This window comes from Anomalospiza imberbis, chromosome 3 (genome assembly GCF_031753505.1).
Source record: "Anomalospiza imberbis isolate Cuckoo-Finch-1a 21T00152 chromosome 3, ASM3175350v1, whole genome shotgun sequence".
In the NCBI taxonomy this organism is placed as follows: Eukaryota; Metazoa; Chordata; class Aves; order Passeriformes; family Viduidae; genus Anomalospiza; species Anomalospiza imberbis.
In genome coordinates this window covers 107703669-107722297 of record NC_089683.1, presented here as the reverse complement: position 1 = coordinate 107722297, position 18629 = coordinate 107703669, and the positions used below count along the sequence as shown (strand labels likewise).

At 42.2% G+C, this 18629-nt stretch overlaps 1 protein-coding gene across 5 annotated transcripts in view; it reads left to right on the top strand.

Moving 5' to 3' along the window:
* The first annotated feature begins 11293 nt into the window (after positions 1–11293).
* The window catches only part of KIF16B (kinesin family member 16B), a 147796-nt gene continuing 140460 nt past the window's right edge, over positions 11294–18629 (top strand). For all 5 annotated transcript variants that reach the window (XR_010997831.1, XR_010997832.1, XR_010997833.1 and 2 more), the window contains exon 1: positions 11294–11428. Coding sequence is in view for 2 of the 5 variants with exons in the window: in XM_068186317.1 (XP_068042418.1) it covers positions 11382–11428 (47 nt within the window). In the remaining 3 variants the exon portion in view is untranslated. The remainder of the gene's footprint in view (positions 11429–18629) is intronic.

The following is an 18629-nucleotide window of genomic DNA, read 5'->3' as shown; positions in this document are numbered from 1 at the left end:
CACAGATTGGTTTAGAGTAGAAAGTCACTGTTCAATATAGGTGATGGGCATTGGGGGAAAACTGTAAACATCTAATACATAATGTATGATATAAAAGAGGGCACCAGCCCCCTGGGCAGTGAAGTGTGCCCTTGCCTGACTGCTGAACGGACCGCAGCAGCTCAGGGAGAAATCTTTTAGATAACATACACTACCTTGACTACATACAACATAATAAACTACCTTGAGACCGGACGACTGAAGAATACTGAGTCTTTCTTTGGAAGCTCAGGTTGGAGGAGAAGGAGAGACTTTTCCACCTTTCCGGGCCACCCAATCAGGGAGTGAGGCCTGACAACAACAGACCCCGCAGAATCTATAGATCTTTTGAAGATGTGTGGGCTGCCTTTCAAGTACCTCCTCAAATAGTTTTCCTATGGCTATTACCATATTTAGTGGCTCAGTCTTCCACCATCTTTCTTCCTAGGGATTACAGATAAAGCCTTATCTTATCAAAACAGCTGACCCATTCTCCAGTCTGTTTTTCTGCTGATCCTAATGTTAGCATTAAATACAACAAGATTTTATGTAGTAGTGTATTAGGACTAAATGTGCTCTATACTAACTCAGAATAACCTCTTTATTTCTCTCCAAATTTGCTTTATCCAAATCCTCTAAGTGTCTTCTCAGGGAACTTTATTCCAAGAATGTTATTTGTCTGTTTTTTCCTGAAGGTATTGAAGGTATGCATTGAAGTCAGTACATTTCTCAATGCTTTTCAGTGTTTTACCTTTAGCTTTGCATGAATTTGTAATAAATTTCTTCTTATTTAATTCTAAGCTTGCCTATGTCACTTGCCTTCATTTCCATTGAAAATAAAGGAATAAAAAATGAAAAGAGGGAAAAAATACCAGGGAACAAACTGGGTGTAAAATACATGCAGAGATACTTTTTGTGCCCATGAACATCCAGTGTCCAGCCTCAAACATTCATTATTGGGTACACTAAACCTGCAGAGCATATAACTCACTAATTCCTACCCTTGTCCTCTCCGGCAAAGGAAAAAGAAATTTCTGCCATGAGGAGGAAAAGACCTAACATTGGAAATACAGAAGAAAGGTTAATTATTATTCTTTTCTCATCAACCAAACCTTCTTTGGCCTCCAGGAAAGCTTCTGTTCATGCCACTCATGGCCTTGCTCTGCAGCCTGATGTCTTACAAGGTCAATGAAGACTGAAGAACATTTTGCTGCCTGAAATCTAGATACCCTGACAGCAAACATAGCGGAGTTCCTGGGTTTAACATGCCTGACAGGTGCTCTTCACAGCCTTTATCTCTTGCTGAGGATGTCACCATGAGCATTATCTGTTCTGCTTCTCCAGATGGAGAATGAAGAAATGGTTCTCAGTGTTAAATTCTCTGGTCCTCCAGCACTGTGACTTGTTGGGCCATACAAGATGGCAAAGTGTAGGTACTCAGTCTCATGTGTTGCTGGAAAATCTGTAAGAGATTTCTCTGGAAGAGACTTTGCAGCCTCAAACTTCCTCTGTCTTTAACACCAATAAAAGTGATAAAAAGGATGCTTGAGTGAGGAGTAAGGGGGAATGCATTGCTTGTGTTTTAAAAATCTAGGAGTAAATGGCAGTGCTGTATGCACACAAGGCATTTCCTTGGCCTCATGGATAAAACTGCACTGGCAGACCCATACGCTTGTCCCTGACATAGCCTCAAAAAATACAGCTATTCTTGATCCCTAGTAGTGACAGGTTAATGTGTTTTGTAAATCCCAGGGTGCTGCCAAGAGAACATCTCTGAACATGGCACTGCAGTAATTCATCAAACATTATTAGATCTTTCTGCAGTTTGCTTGCTTGCTTATCAGGCCTTGTCATGTTTTCTTTTGGACACAACAGATTGCCTTGGTGTTAATTGAATGATGCATCAGAAAAGAGCAAACGGGAGAGCTCAGAGACTGCCACTATCCATGAATTGTAAAAAATAAGAACTCGATAAGAAAAAATTATCAGAACATCTCCCTATTATATTTAATAATGGAACAACATACTGCTATGTTTTTGGATGATTGGATGTTCTTGGATGGGAAAATTAATGAATTGAACAAAAGACAATCTCATTTCTCTTTCCAACTGTACAGAAATTGAATGTCAAATGCAGCCACTTATTCTTCATTTCCACTTCTCTGTAGCATACTTTCCCTTATCAGGCTCCTTAAGTGAAAGTGAAGCAGGAGAGGGGACAAAAAACAACCTCACTTCTAAGAAGTCAGAAACTCATTTAAAATGCTAGAGCGTACTCTGCGAAACTCAAAGAGTGCTCTTCATAATGAGAAAAGTTTCTGTGTAGGGCAAACTTCTGTTGTGCAAGGCCATCTCCCATGAAAAAAATACATTTTGAAATAAAAATGTAGTGGCTGTGTTTTCACAGTTAGAGTTCAAGGTGACAGTTGTGTGTCAAAGGAATAAATTGTCTCCTCCAGAATATATATCTAAATGTGAGCAGTACATTTGCTTCCCTGTTATATACCTTATTTGCTTATTTCCACATGAAGTATGTTTAAATTGCTTTGAAACTGAACAGAAGAGGAAAGCACAGCAAAAGGAAAATTAATTTGTAGAAAAGTGAATGAAGCAACTATCAGGAGATCAAAGCAAAGGCAGGCTGGTGACTTTGTAGTTCAGTTCTAACTAAGCCTTGGCTGAAGCTGTTCTGGTTCAGTTCTGGATCAAGCCTAACGCAGCTTAGAAATGATGATATACACTCAGTGTTTTGAGTCTTTGCTTGGTTGATTCCCCTGATCCAACTCAAAGGTTATTTACAAACTCTTCTTTCCTGTGGCTCAGCAGACCACAGAAAACTGAAAGAAAACTTTTAGTGTGGACGTTGGTGTTTCTCGATCCTGCTACATCTGCACCTTGGCAGCTTCTGGGTCCTTCCACAGCAGGGCAAGGAGTTGTGTTTGCTTCCTCACTCCAACATTAAACTTGCATGGCTGTAAATCCTTTGCACCCTTCCTCATAGCTCAAAGGACAGTCTGTATAAGGGGGTGCCAGTGAGGACACCTTTCAACACAGCTAGCCATCTCCCTATACCTCTGGCCAGCAATTTGGAGGATCCCTGCACAAGTGCTATCTGCAGTGGAAACAGGCCACTCTCTCCTATACCAGCCTCTCATGGTGCAGTATCCAAATGTTTGTGATGGGCTGTCCAGAAAGGGATGGACCTGGAAAGCCAGGCAGCATTCACTGATCTCAACAGCCAGATGCTGGATGAGCTGTGAATGGTCTCTCTGCCAAGCACAGGGGGAATGGTCACATCCTGAATTATATTATTGCCATTATAATTGTGAATGTCAAAAAGAGGGCTGGATGCGGATGACAAAGAGGAGAGGGGAAACAGACCTGCTACCATTTATTTCAAGCTAATTTCCCCAAATGTGGCAAGCAGAGCACTGGCACACCACCTGGCACAGCAGTGGTTGCTGCTGCTGCTGCCGCCAAAGGCACTAAGGCCCCACCTTTTCTCCTTCAATTCCTGCTGCTGCTCTCCCTGAGCTACTCCCAAGGGTGGTGCTGGCAGTGCCAGCTCCAAGTGACCCTCCTGGGCTGCCCCAAAGTCCTCACTCCTACCCACATCCTCTGGCAACACCCTGGCAGGTGGATTGGAATGTCCATGGCATTTCATTAAAAAGAAACAGACAAGGGCAGGAAACATCAAAGTGGGAAATACCAAATCACAGTGTTAGTGGCAGCTCATTAAAAATACGCAGCTACCAAGGAGTATTTCAAGCTGATGGATTGATGCTTATGTACTTGAAATTGCATGCTGAGAGCTGCTGGAAATGAGATAATTCTACTTGGTTAATGTAAATTTGCATAGTACTATGTTAAGTTTGTAATACCAGGATATCCTTTGTTTTTCATCCATCAGATGGCTCCATTTTGGCCTTCAATTGGGAAACTGTACTGAAGCCCTGGCTCCACTAGGCCCAGCAGAGGGCCACTCATACCCTTGAGAAGTTATCCGTGGCAAGTTCCTCTACTGGAATACAAATGTGAATTAAAAAATGTACAAAAGTGGTTTCTGCAAAGTGGGTACGAATACAGGCTGAAATCTGGCTTGAGAATGAATTCAGGGAAGCAGACTGTGTGCATCAACTAGAAGGACTGTGAATGTATGCTGCTGGAAATCAGCAATACTGTTTATTCCTCATAATTTTGACAGATTGGAAAATCAGAACAGCCCAAGAAGAAGGAGGATTCCTCTGGCTGAGATAAAAGAGTTTGCAATCTGTTTCAGCAGAGACAGCAGAAATGACATCTGAGTCTTCATGGCACCTCAGGTGTAAAAAGCCCTGCAGCAGCAGGGTTGGAGGACGATGCTGAGCAAGTGTTTTTTCCAAAGGACTCCCAGGACTGGAGAGATTAATAACTTTCCTGATGAACTGATCCATGACAAGATAATACCTTCCACGGAGGACTCTCTTCATCATTCTAGCAGTGAGCCTTGACCTTTCTGCATCAAATTACCAAATGTTAATTTGCTAATCTGCAAACTGATGCGGGGTTGATGACAAGCTCCAGCCCAGTGGTGAGTCCCACGGGTGGCGAGATGCCCATTCTTCTGTCCCATTCCCGATCTGCCAGCTGGAAGGGTATCTCAGCTCTCAGCAAGCTCAGACAGAGGTCCTGGACAATGTCTCCTTCTTAGAAACATATTTCAAACTGTGATAGGACAAGAGCATTATAGCAGGTAAGAGGTAACCATATGGTAAGTCATTGATTCCTGTCCTTCCAGGCTATCTGCATATGGATGCAAGGAAAGGCAAGTGGTCATTGTCAAGGGGAGTGTGCATCAGAAGGGCCTGAATGAAAGACTTAGCATCACCCATTATTAGTAAGGTCCAGCCTTTCATCCATCTTGTGTGCTTGGGACCTGTTTTTCAATCCCAGGAAAGGATGATAAGTGCCTGAAGGTCTTTCTGAATGTGCAGGTGCATTGCAAGGGCCCAAATAAGAGCAAGAAGGAAAGGCAGGAGGTGGTAGTCAGAAGTCAGTTCATTGCAGCACTTCTTGTCTTCTTGTGAGCAGGCTGGAAATTCACAGCAGCTCCACAGATCCCACCTTTGAGTCTGAAGATGATTTCTACTGCAGGTGGAACTTGCTTTCTCAACTCCTAGTGAAGGGGAGCAGAGATGTTTTCTGTGCCAATGCAAGGAAAACCAGCTGAAATGCTTCATTAATTTTATCTGAACCATAGGTTTATTAAAGAGATACCAAAGGAGCAGAGGAGTATTTGGGAACACATGTGTCTTGAGTTTGGTTAGGATTTGGGTTTGTAATTCTGCCAGGTGTTTCAGAGTGTAAAATATTTAGTATTTAGACAGCTGTATTTTTCTCCAGGTTTTTAAGGAAAGGAGGTTGAGGTGCTTTGTGTGGGCACGTATATTTACATACCTTATATTGTTTTTTTGGGGGGGTGTATACTTTGATCTTGTCTTGGGGTGATTTTATGATGGTACTCTATTCACTAATTGTCTGCTCCATGCTCAGAAATGGTTGTGGTAGCTTTGAGGTGGCTCTGGGGGCAGAGGTTGAGCCTCGGGGCTCTGGCGCGGTTTTTCCGAAAGCCTCGCTCGCTCCTGAGCCTGCTGGGTACGGTTGGGACTGGCGTTACTTTGTGGCTTAGCTAGCTTGTTTTTTTGTTTAGCTCAGGAAAGAAGGTTTTTTTTTTTCCTGTTCCCTGGCCTTGGAGGCTGCAACAGCAATCCTTTGGCAGCTGATGTTTTTTTTTCCTTGAATGTTTGGTTTGGCTTGGGTTTGAGATTAGAATCGATGGAAGAAGCATTGGCCATGGACCGGTGGAGACCCGAGAAACTGCTCTGCCCGGCCTGACCTCAGAAAAGCTGACTCAGCTGAAGAAAGGACCCTAAATCCAGCAGTTTCATCTGCTGGGAAGAGGAGACCAACATTAGAGATTCACCAGGTTCCCATCTGTTTTTTCCCTGAGCCACTGCATGAACTTTTTTCCCTTCCCTGAGACAAAAGCCGCTGCCATTTTGTTCTTCCCTGCCATGTGGCCAGCTGCTATTTTTCTCTTTCTTGGCAGTTTAGGTTTTCTTTTGTTGTGATGTGTGTGTGTGTGTGTGTGGAGTAAAGTACTGACAATTCACTATTCAGCATTTATTCTTTTTTTCTCCCCATGCTGTGTGGGCACTTTGTCACTAAATGATTGGGTTTTTTTCACTTTCATCCACTAATACTCATTTCTTATCCGTGGGAAGAGATTGCTGAAACCCTTTTCTTTAGAGAAAACACTTATTCCAGAGCATTTTCTCCTAAACTTGTCTCTAAACCAAGATCGATCTATGTCTAGAAGTCTCAAAAATAATCCTTTCTGACAAGATTTGTAGAAGAGTGACTTCCCTACAGCCTCAATCCTTAGAACATCCACTGAGCAGCTTAACTATAGGAAACAGCTTAACCCTAGGAAAGCAGCCTTCCTTGAGTCCTCCTCTTGTAAAACTCACTTGACCCTGACTGAAATGGCAGATGTTACACACAGTGTGTAATAATTTCCTGGGGCAGACTGAACTGGTGAGAGCTTCAAGGAAAGTTCAATCAAACTCATTGTTGAGCCAAGGGGCAGGAGAAAGAGGAACACTCAGTACTGGTTACATCCCCCACACAAGTCTTCAACAACACTGCTAGACCAAACCAGGTTGGGCTTTATTCTCCATAGACTGCACACAGCATTCATGTCCTGGCCTGGTGAAGGAAAGAACTTTCTGAAGTAGCAAACCGTGGAGAATTTTAGGAGGATGGGAAAGCCTGGGGATACCTTACTGCTTCATGCCAGTTGTGTTTTGGGTGCCTTAGCTGGTCCAGCTCCAATGGGCACTCATTGTGGAAGTGGAAAAGTGTTTTCTCTTGACGCTGTTGAGCCAGGGACGGCAGAAATGACTTGCAAGATATCAGAAGGCAAAATGAGCAATTATTCAAAAGCACTTCTGTATTTTATAGAGTACATTGTGAACATTAATTCCATTGGTCTTAAAGTAAAAACATTTCACCTGATTGGTACACTGGACTTATGTCAGTGAGGTAGAACACATCTATAAACCATATGAACGGAAAGCAAGATAATAGATTGTTTACATTCTTCTCAGACTTTTTCCCAGGCTTAGCCTGGCAGAAATCTTTCTCTTTTTCTCTCTGACTGAACTGAGAATATCCACATTCTCTGAGTGTGGAGAAGCTCATATGCCCTTGATGGCTGGACGTCTCAGAACACAGCACGTGGATATGTGTTTACTGAACAAGGTGTGTTTCTTCAAAAGCTTTGCTAAGCAGAAACAGGGAAAGCACAGCTGTTTGAGAGGAGTTACTGGATGCTCTAGAACTTAAGCTACATTTTGGTTGGCTTTCCTAGAAACCGTGTGTAGCTTTTACCATTGCTTTTATTCTTTTATCTATTATGCATGGGTGTACATCTTTTTACAGATGTACATTAATGCTTTATACATGCATCTATCTTTTTCTTATACAATCTTTAGCTTATTTTTATATTTTCTAATGTATTTTTGCTATTCCTTGTCAGCTTATTGCACATCTCCCAGAGTCCTCTGTAAAGTTTTCAATAGGCTTTAATCAGTTTGCCCAATGCATTGGTGGGGGTTCCCCTGCCTGAATGTTTGGCTGCTGCAGTGTGTCACCTCCTGTGCTCACTAAGGTGACTCAGTCTATGCTGATTTTTAAGCAAATATTGCTACTTCTGTGATTTCCCAACACCCCTGTTCTTTCTCTCCCACTGTAACACCTCTCTTACATGGCAGAACAGATCCCTTTCCTTCTTTCCTCCCTCCTGTCATCTCTGGCACACAGTACTCTCACAATGGTGCCAAAACTTCTGACTTTCCTCTCTTACTCTTGGAGTTCATCTCAGTAACACAACCTGTCTCCGTTCTTGCATCTTTACCCTGTGTTTATCCTTTCATATCACTGAAAACCTCAGGAAAAATCCACATTAGAAATTCACTACTTTCTTTTCCACGTCCAAAACTTCAGAAGAGTTTTTAATCTCTGACTTGCAGGTCAGACGTCCTGTCTGGCTGTCGAAAGTCTCCTGGATCTCCAACAATATGCTCTGCTCTCTCCCTCTCTCACTTATTGTTCCTTCCTCCATCTTTCCTATATGGTCCTATATTTCTTCCTCCTTCTTCTAAGCTGCTGCACCAGTTAGACTTTCTAACTCCTTGCCCTGGCTCCTTCTTGTTTGCATTCCTCCTCTTTCTTCAGAAAACTGAACATATAATAGTTTCTAGTTTGCTATAAAACCACTCCTTGAACTTGACCTTTCTATTCAAATGTCACCTCGTCTCTCGGTTGATCTGTGTACTGCTGGGGACATCACTTTTATGCCTTCTTTCTTCATCCTCTCCTTTCTCCAGCCCCCTGGCATCTCTTTTTGTCCTGGTTTTCAGCTGTCATTCAGTGATTGATAGCCTTCCACTCCATCCTCTTTGATCACCTCCACCAGTCAATCATCTTCTAAATTTCTTCCATCCTTGCTGTGTTGCACACCGCTGGAGTGTAAGCATGGGGTCTTTCTGTCTCTCACTTTCCCTTTTCTGCTCTCCTCCTTTTCCCAGGTAAAGTTGTTAATTTGTGAGGTCTCGCTTGCCATTTATGCTAATTGTTTGTCAGGTGATGATTTTACTGTCACATCTCTTTTCTTATTCCTTCTCCATTTTGGAGACAATAACTTGTCAATAGGAGTCATGCTAAAGTTGAAGAGTTTGGGTCTGATATCTTCTGTGTCTTGGCAACTGGGTTTTTTTGGCTTGTCAACAGCTTAGTGGCTTGAGCAAAACTGTGGTCATACAGTGAAATGGTGTCTCCAGCCTGCGTGTAGTTTCCAGTCACTGACAGCACAAAACAAAAGATTTGTTATTTCATAGAATCACAGAATTGTTTGGTTGGAAGGAACCTTAGAGAGCACCTCCTTTCAACCCTCTGCCATTGGCAGGGGCACCTTCCAGCAGACCATTGGTCTCAGAGCTCCACCCAACCTGGTCTTGAACACTTCCAGGGGTGGGTCATCCACAACTTCTCTGGGCAACCTGTTCCAGTGCCTACCTACCCTCATAGTGAAGAACCTTTTTCTAATATCCAATCTAACCCTGCCCTCTGTAAGTCTGAAGTCATTTTTCCTTGCCCTGTCACTCCATGTCTTTGTCAAAAGTCCCTCTCCAGCCTTCCTGTAGCCCATTTAGTTACTGGTAGGCTGCAGGGAGCTTTCTCTTCCCCAGGCTGAACAACCCCATTCTCACACCCTGTCTTTGTAGGACAGGTGCTCCAGCATGCTGCATTTAATGTAAATTTGAATTTAATATTTTTATTTTCTCAATTTTTGCCAAGCTGAAGATAATCAGCTTTCTCTTGTTATACTCAAAGGACAGAGTCAGTGATGATACCTAGAAGGAGAGCTGCCATAAAACAATAATAGCCCAGATTTATTGTGTCATGTACCTAAATATTATTATTTGATCATGACGCCCACTAGGTATTCCATTTCTGCTTCATGTTTCCTTCCTTTGCTGAGACAGTGCCGGCTGTGTCTCTGCTTTGCCAAGCAATCCCTCTAGGTGCTGCCACATGGTGAGATGCTGGCTCCAGGCTCTGTTCCCAGCCCCACTGTACCAGCATGGTGGCAGCCCAGCCTTGGTGGCATCTCACCAGGGACAGACTGGCAGAGAGTGACAGGGATTGCAGGCATGGTTTTAACACCTTCTCTTAAACACATATGTATGTACCTATATGTAGCTAAGAAGAAAAACATATATTAATAAAAACACATAGTGTAACCTTGCTCCCAGGAGGGCTAATGGCATCCTGGGGTGTATTGGGAAGAGTGGGACCAGTAGATCCACAGAGAAGATCCTCCCCCTCTACTTGGCCTTAATAAGGCCACACTCTGGGCTCCTCAGGACAAGAGACAAGGAGCTGCTGGAGATGTTCCAGCAGAGGTTACAAAGATGATTAAGGATCTGGAGCATCTCTTATGAGGAGAGACTATGGGAGCTGACCTTGTTTAATTTGGAGAAGAGAAGGCTTAGAGGGAATCTCATAAATACAGACAACTATCTCTGTGCCAAGAGGAGGGTGCCAGACTCTTTTCAATGGTTGCCAGTGACAGGACAAGGAGCAATGGCCACAAACTAAACCACAAGAAGTTCCAGCTTAGCATGAAGAACTTATTTACTCTGAGGGTAGCAGAGCACTGGAACAGGCTGCCCAGGCTGGTCATGGAGCCTCCCTCTCTGGAGACATTCCAAAGCCACCTGCATGTGCTCCTGTGTCACCTGCTCTAGGTGACTCTGCCTTGATGGTGTGGTTGAACTGGGTGATCATAATAACTCTATGATATATGCAGAAACATATAGATACATATAGATATAAATGACAGCTAGATACAGAGATAAATAGAAACATATAGCTATCTTCCTCATATATAGATAGAGGTATATATAATATATATATGCTCTCTATATTAAATATATATATGTAACCCCATGTATAAAAAATTCTCTCGATGTATAATGGGGAGTTACATTTTTTTAGAGGGCTGTATATGTATATATATATCTGTACATATATGTATATGTGTATATATATGCATATAACCAAGTGGTTTCCTGAAAAGTGGTTGTAGCCAGGTGAGGATTGACCCCTTTGTAGTCTTAAGCCACACCAGGAGAGGTTCATGTTGGACTTCAGGAAGTTTCTTCACAGAAGGGGTGATTAGACAGTGGAATGAGCTGCAGGTGGTGGACTCACTGTCCCTGGAAGTGTTTAAGGAAAGACTGGATGTGCCCATCGTGTCTAGCTGACATAATGGTTTTTAGTCTAAGGCTGGACTCGATGATCTCAGAGGTCTTTTCCAACCTAAATGAATCTATGATTCTGTGATATACATGTATATGTATGACTATACATACATACATATATATATATATATTTATATTTATATATGTATGTATAGAAGCATACACTCCTCCAGTAAATAAATATACTGCGGTGGGTGGCCCTATGGAGAAATTACCATACGCCCACCCACAGTACCTATTTCTACCCCTCCTCTCAAAGCTCTTCCTCTTCTTCCTCTTCCTCCTCCTCCTCTTTCTCCTTCTTCTTCTTCCCCGCCCCAGCGCGGCCGGGCACACCAACGGCGAGGGGTGTTCTGTCCTTGCGCGGCCGCCGTACCGCCGGCCGGGGCACGGTGGCGGTCGCCATAGCGACACGGCCTAGGCTGGGGGTGGCCTCGCTCGGTCCTGGCGGGCGGGGCGGTGGCGAGGGACATCTCGGGCCGGCGGGGATGAGCCATGGCCTCCGTGAAGGTGGCCGTGCGAGTGCGGCCAATGAACCGCAGGTGAGTATGGGGCTGCCCCGGCCTTCTTCGCTCCGGAACCGGTGTCGCTCACAAGGGGTGCGAGGAACGCCGTGGCCCGGCTCCGCAGGCGGTGACAGCCACTGCGGGGGCGGAGCTCTGCCGGGAACTCAGGGGCTCCCGGCGCTCGGCTGAGCCGCTCTGCCCAGCAGGGGCGATTGCTGGGAGCTCTCCTCCTCGCCGGGAGGTTGGGAAGTGGCTCCCCGTGAAGTGGAGACAGTGAACTTCCCAGGCAAAGACCCGCTCCTCTTTGCCTGGGAAGTTCACTGCCGTGGTCTGAAGCATTGCTTTGGTCCTGTAAGGACAGAAAAGTTACTCTGGTGAAGATAGAAAACTCTGAGAGGAGGGCCGTGCCAAGGATGTATAATCAGGCTTCTAAAATCTGAAAGAAACCTACTTTATCTGGAAACAGCAGCTTTTCCTACCTGATTGAGAGAGAGATTTTCGTCTAGTTCATTTGGAGCCATCATGGTTAAAGGTTATCAGCTTATGCTCAAAATATGTATATCTATATGTATCTATATATCTATATATATAAACCAGGCAGTCTGCTGCATTTACTGTATGGACAGGAGTTCATCACCCACTTCCTGAGATGTGTCTGGGAAATAAACACCATTTTCTTTCATGAAATATGTGCATAATATGCACGACAGAGTTAATGGTCTAATTTAGGAACTGTATGTGGAAGACTATCCAATTCTACTTCCTCTTCCCTTGTTCTGAAGTCATGTAGCCAGCTCAAAAGAAAAGTGGTTTAAAGCCCAGGCAGCCCATCAGACTCATACTGTTCCTCCCACTTGATCTGATTCAGGTGTTTAAAACACACCATTTGTCACATTCTGAAAGCTGCTCAATATCTTGTTGTTTTCAGTGAGGAAAAAGCAAATCTTAGGAGAATAGAGCTGATGAAGGTAGGAAGGGGAAAATACTGCAGGTTGGTTTTGAATAATTTACGTGGATGGAGCTGAGTGGTTGGAGGTCTGGGTTGGTGAATAATCTTGTCACACCCTTTTGCTTCCTCCTGCCCTCTTCCTTAGGTCTAACCATGTGGTTCTTAAAAATTTTAAAAATTATTCTATATATACACTCCACTTTTCCTTCAAGAATCTCTGACAACAGTTAGCATAGGTTTTCAGGGTATTAATAAGACTTGTGAAACGTTTTGGTAGCATGGAGAGGTTTTGCAGGAGGAGTGCACCTGTGATCTGCTAAGAGACACAGGAATGGAAAGCCCATGGCAGAAGAGAAGGCTGGTAATTGTGATAGGCAGTGGAAACACAGACCTGTGAGTGGAAGTTTGCCAAGTGTTGTGGTAAAGGAAGATCAGACAAAGACTCTGGACCTGGTGACTGTTGCATGTGGGAGGATAACTTGGATGGGACTGGATCTGAGCATACAAAGAAAACTATGAAATTGGTTTGTGATAAAATGGAAAAGGGCAAAACTAAGAGCAGGGCAGGCAAGGCTGGGTGTGCTCCAAGGGGCAAGCCAAGAAAATGGTCTTTGTCACAGCTGGGTGGCAGCAGGCAGGCGTACTCTGAAAACTGGTGTCTGACCATGCAAACTGTGAAGAACCTACCAGTTTAAGTTGCTAAAACCTTGGAGTTTATGGGATGATGTTAGATATTTATGAAACATTATAAGGAAGCTGGATTTAGTGCCCTGGGATGTTGGTTTTAAGCGTTGATTTTTTTTTTTTAGAGGCACAGTTGGTGTTTGGTGTGGGACCCAGCACTGGAGTCACTGGTGTTCCTCTCTATCAGTCACTGCTGGACTCACGCTGTGTTTTGTAAAACTACTAACCCTAAGCATGAGCCTGGGAGGATCCAACAGCTTTTCTTATTGCAATAGGAAAGGCATGCTGAGCTGTAAGCCAGGAGCAGTAATCATGTTTTTCTTAGTGGTTTCTCAGAATGGTTAGAGTTGGAAGTGGCCCATGGAGATCATCCAGTCCAGCCCCCCTGCCAAGGCAGGGGCACCTTGGCAAGTGTTCCCTTGCACATGTCTTCTTTCAGCTGTGCTCCCTTTGCCTTTTTGGGTCCCTGGAGAATTTTAGAGAGGAAAGGCCTTTCTGCCTATACAAAGGAACTTTACAACCAGGTGTTCATTCTCCAGCACTAAATTTCAAAATCCTTAGCATGATACTGTATGGAGTTAATTTAGTTAAATTTGCTTTGGTTTGTTTGAAGTTTAATAATACAGTGCAGCTTATTTCATGAGTCATTTTTAATTAGAGAAGACACAGCTGATGAATGGTTATAGGAAGACTCCTGCATTAGGTGTCACAGCACTACTAATTGTCTATTAAGTCATGAACAAGGATTTTGGAATGAAACGTGATGGGGAGAGGGTCGTTTAAGGATTATTTACTGTTCTATTGCTTAGCTAAATTTTTTTTTTTGCTTTCTTCTTCTGTGTTTTGTTTTTAGTCTTCATTTTCTCTGATTTGACCTGTCAAGTCCTTAACCATTTAAATCTTTAACTATTCTTCTTGGGGTAACATCCCAAATTGTGTTACACAGATGTTAAACTGAAATATTTTGATTCTATCTCTGCATAATGTAATGAAAGTATGTCTAATGGCTTTACAGTTAGTGCTTTGAAACCAGTTGTAGCATGAGCTTAGAAAGTTTAGTTACTTGGTGAGTCTCCATCTGTCATTTGGTTTCCCTCATTCAACACTGAATTGCCATGACAGCCCTTAAGTCTGTGCTTATAGCTGTACATTTCTGTAAAGGCAGCAAAAAACCTGCCAGCTGGCTGAAGCCTTGTTTTTTGTCATGGGATGGAAGGGGAGTGAGCTTTGGGTGTTTGGTATGTTTTGCTTTGGCAAGGTAATGGATTTGGACACAATGATTTCTAAGGTTCATTTTCCAGCACAGTCACTAGAAACATTCATAAGATGGGATTGTTGAGAAGTGTAATTAGATTTGAGGCACTATTTGTTCACATACTGAACAGATGACTTTGGGTGACTGGTTACTAGTCACTGTCCTCTTCATAGTGTGGTATCTGGGATCCTGATAAGCCTCACCTAATTCTGGCTCTCTGTTTTTTGTTACACATAGCATTTGCACAGTTCAAATAAATGCACTGCTTTATTTTCATCTGTTTAGAGTCTTTAAAGAAGAAGGAGAGAGTAGTATTTTCTTGCTTCCATTTTGTGTCATGTTTCTTCTTTATGTAAACTAGAATTCAATTAGTGTTCCAGGAAGCCACCTTCATACTTTTGTCAATGTCTTGGTTTGAGACAATTTAAACAAAAACATGCTGGAATGTGTGAAAAACACCAGTCACTTGGTTTTTAAAGTTTTAAAAGTTTAATAATATTAAAATGGTTATAAAAATAGTAATACAATTAGAGTAATAAAATTTAGAGTTAGGACAATTACAAGACAATAAAAAGCAAAGAATTACGGACGTCCGGATGCTCTCAGACACTAAGTCACGAAAAGCCTGCCTTGCAAACAAAGGAATAAATAACCCTTAAAAGCAATAGCCTGTTGCATATTCATCTATCTCATACATGATGCATAAATTCCTTCCAAATTAAGAACTTTTCTGGTTTTTGTCAACTTCTTCCCCTTAATCCTGGTGGTTCCATAAAGACAGAGAGAAGGTGGAAGAATGTTTGTCTTTTCCGATAAGGAGGCAGTAGTTCTTCATGGGCCCTTTCGCTGTTATCTCTGTGCGAAGAGTTTCTTGATTATCTCATCTCTTTCTTGAGCTAGTTAAAAAGTATCTTACATAGCATAGTTTCTATTTTAACATTGTGTTATAATCTAAAAATATATTTAACACACTACTTAAGAGAATTAATACAGCATAACTTTCTAACATCACACATATAATATTCATTGTAATATTTGCGAAAAGCCAATCATAAAGTATAGATTTTTCACAAATGAGTTATCTCCTTTATGGTTCCAGTAATCCCTTTCCACCAATAAGAAATGAATACTAATAAATGAAAGTTTAAAAAAAACACGGTTTATTAACAAACAGGTTGCAAACAGGTAGGGAAAAAAGTAAACAACTGCTAGATATCAAACTGCTAGACCTCACCACCCCACTGGAACAAAGAGACTGCGGCGTCAGGAAGGGCAGGAACTTCATGGCACACTTCCAGCACTAGAGGACGGCCCGATGGCTCGTCCCATCTTCCCACGGCGAGGCAGAGGACAGTGGGCACGGCAGGCGAGGCAGCCGGGCTGGGGGCACTCGGTGTCCTTTTTCCTCCCGCCTGGACGCGGTTAATGGCAGCTTGGCTGGAGTCGCTCCTCTGCACTTAGGGCGTGATGCCTCCGGCTCTCGGATAGGAAGCCACGGAATTCGCCCTCAAGGCAGCCTAAAGATCGACACCGCGGCTTTCCCAAGCCGAGGAAAAAAAAAAAAAAAAAAAAAAAAAGAAAGAAAGAAAAAAACCTTTGCCTGAGCAAAAATCGAACCGCGTGTGAAGCAAACACCACGCCGTGCAGAGAGCCGCGACATGAACCTGTGCGGGGCAGCTTTTAAAAAACGCCCGCTCCAAAAGCCAACTCCCTAACCCCCCCACTCCGCCAGGATTCCCGGGTTATTGGAATACATTACCATTATGTATCACCCCAAGACCGTCAGTTAATAAAACCATCTAAAATATGCCAAATAAGAAGAACTGTTTTGATACTCAGTAGAGGAAACATCAACTTGATTCTTCTAAATACTGCCACTAAATTCTTGTGGCTCTCAATTTCTTACACCTGATAGCTCTGTTCTGTTTGGCTTTTAATTCATGAAGTAATAGAGGGATGCAAGCTTTATCAGATTTTTAACCCTTTTTGTCTGTTTCTTGAATTTGCATAAACTAATTATTGTGCTTAACTGGCTGAACAAACTAAATGAGGGTCGTGCTGTCCTTACCTGCAAAGATGCAGCTGACATCAGAAGACGGGTCTGCACTGCAGTAAGTTTTTCTCTGTGCTTACCCAGTGCTCTCAGCATTTTTAGGTGTTAATTTAAATGAGTTGCCTAGACTTTTTCATGGCTCTCTTCTTACTGCCAATATAATGAAATAGAAATTTTAAATTGATTTCATGTTTAAATTATCAGTTATTTTTCTCCTGCATGTACACACTCCTTGGATTTGCTCTCCAAACAGAAGTGACCAATGGCAGAAGTACCTGCCATAGTGCTGTATGTGGTTTTGCAGCCATTCACAATTATGGCATGAAGATTAGAAGCTTTTCTATTTGGTAGTGGGGAGACAGAGAAAATATGTTCTATTGCATAGAGGCAGCTTTTGAGTGACTCTGGGATTTGTTTGGGTTAAGATCTGATACTTTAATCCACAAATACAGTCTGTGTGATTATTCATTAGCTGTAAGGCTGGCCCTCTTGGATTAACAACTGGGTTACAACTGTAAGTCTAAGCAACTCCTCTGCATGCAGAGCTGGAGGCAGAGTACCCTGGGAAATCTACGACCAATATCTTATCTTTAAAACTAACTGCTTGCACAAACCAGGCTGTAGTATCAATGGCAGAGTTTTCAATGGTTCAAGTTTATAAAGCAATGCAAAGGACAGAGATATAAAAAAGCTGTTTTGTTTAACAAGGAACTTGTGACCGGAGTGTTTTTGTAGCAGGAAAAGGAAATAACCAGGTAAACAGTGAAGAGCCAGCTGAATTCTTTATTTCAATTTTAAATGTTTCCAAGTATTTTAGGTAGGAACTTAGTGGGAGTAAAGATTTTAATTAAATATCCATGCTTTTTAGAATTGAGAAGGAAAAAACATGTATGGAAAATGTATTATAAGATTGTCAATACAGGGAAGAGGGAATGAATTGGTGTCTCATAAATTACAAGTTTTTAAGTACGAGCTACTGTATATTTTTCACTTTCAAGTTACTGTGTACATTTTTAATTTTCATAAGCCTATAAAGAGAGTGTTTTGACAAAATGTGTATAACATTAATGTATCACAGGTGAAATGAGGAATGATGGAGTGATTAGAAGGAAGGACACTCATAGCTAAATATCATATCTGTCTCTGAAGTACACAGGGAAATTTTTACTACATCTGTTTTCAGACACTCATTACTGGTTGTTGCTCTTTAGAGGTGTCCAGAGTGATCTCAGATAACATACCTCAGAGCTTAAATATAGCCAAGTGTTGCAATACTGTCACTTTCTGAACTACTGTACCGATGAGGGTAAGCCATTTATCAGCAAGCTGAGTTTGCTGTTTCCTGTGGTAACTGTTTGAACTTCCATTTTAATAATGGTGCTTGATTTATAATCATGTACAATTTCTCTACTATAGAAAGAAGATCAAAGATCCTTAAGCATAGGGTGAGGCTCTGGTTTGCCTGGGTTAAATATATATCTGTCTTGCCTCTGCCTTTTTATATAGTTTAGTTTGAATCCAGTAAAAATTTACTTTGATGCTGAGTTGGCAAGATGAACTAACTGTTCTGAATATGGCTTTTTTACCTTGCCATGTTTTGTATTCAAAACCTTGAACATATTTAATAACCTCTGGCAGATTTTTCCTTTTTTTCAGAGCAGATATGTTTCTCTCCCTGAAAGTAAGCTATGAATATATGTCCATGTAATTCCCTTCATCAGTGTGCTGCTTCTGTTGTTGGCACTGGATCAGCGCATAACGATGTAGACTGATCCAAGCTCTTGGATCATGTAAACTTGATACTAAGAGTACTTGAAGTCTGAAAGAAAAAGTGTTCTTAGTTTTGTAAGATACATCAAGAAATGTTTTTACTTTCTATTTTTCAATCTTCAAAAGGAATGAACTGTAGGAAGAGTTCTATTCTACAGTATGGTCATGAATCTTCTCAGGATAGGTCCTCTACTACAGGGAGGAGCAGAGGAGTGAACATCAGCCTGACAATGTCCATGTCATCTCTCCTTAATAAGCTCTCCTTGTTCAGCTGTGGGTTACAAAATGGGGAATCTGATCTGTGTTTTACCCTGTAGGTGAAATGACATGATTTTTGTGTGGCCACGTGTTCAAGATGTAGAACTTGAGAGTAAAGAGAAGTGAGTAGGACATACAGATGTACCTGTTCTGCAGGGACTATTGGTCCAAGGTTTTGGTGGTACTTGATGTCAGATGTGGTGAGAATGTGTTATTTGAGACGCATATCAGCAATAAATTATGACATAAACATTTGTGATTAGGCAAA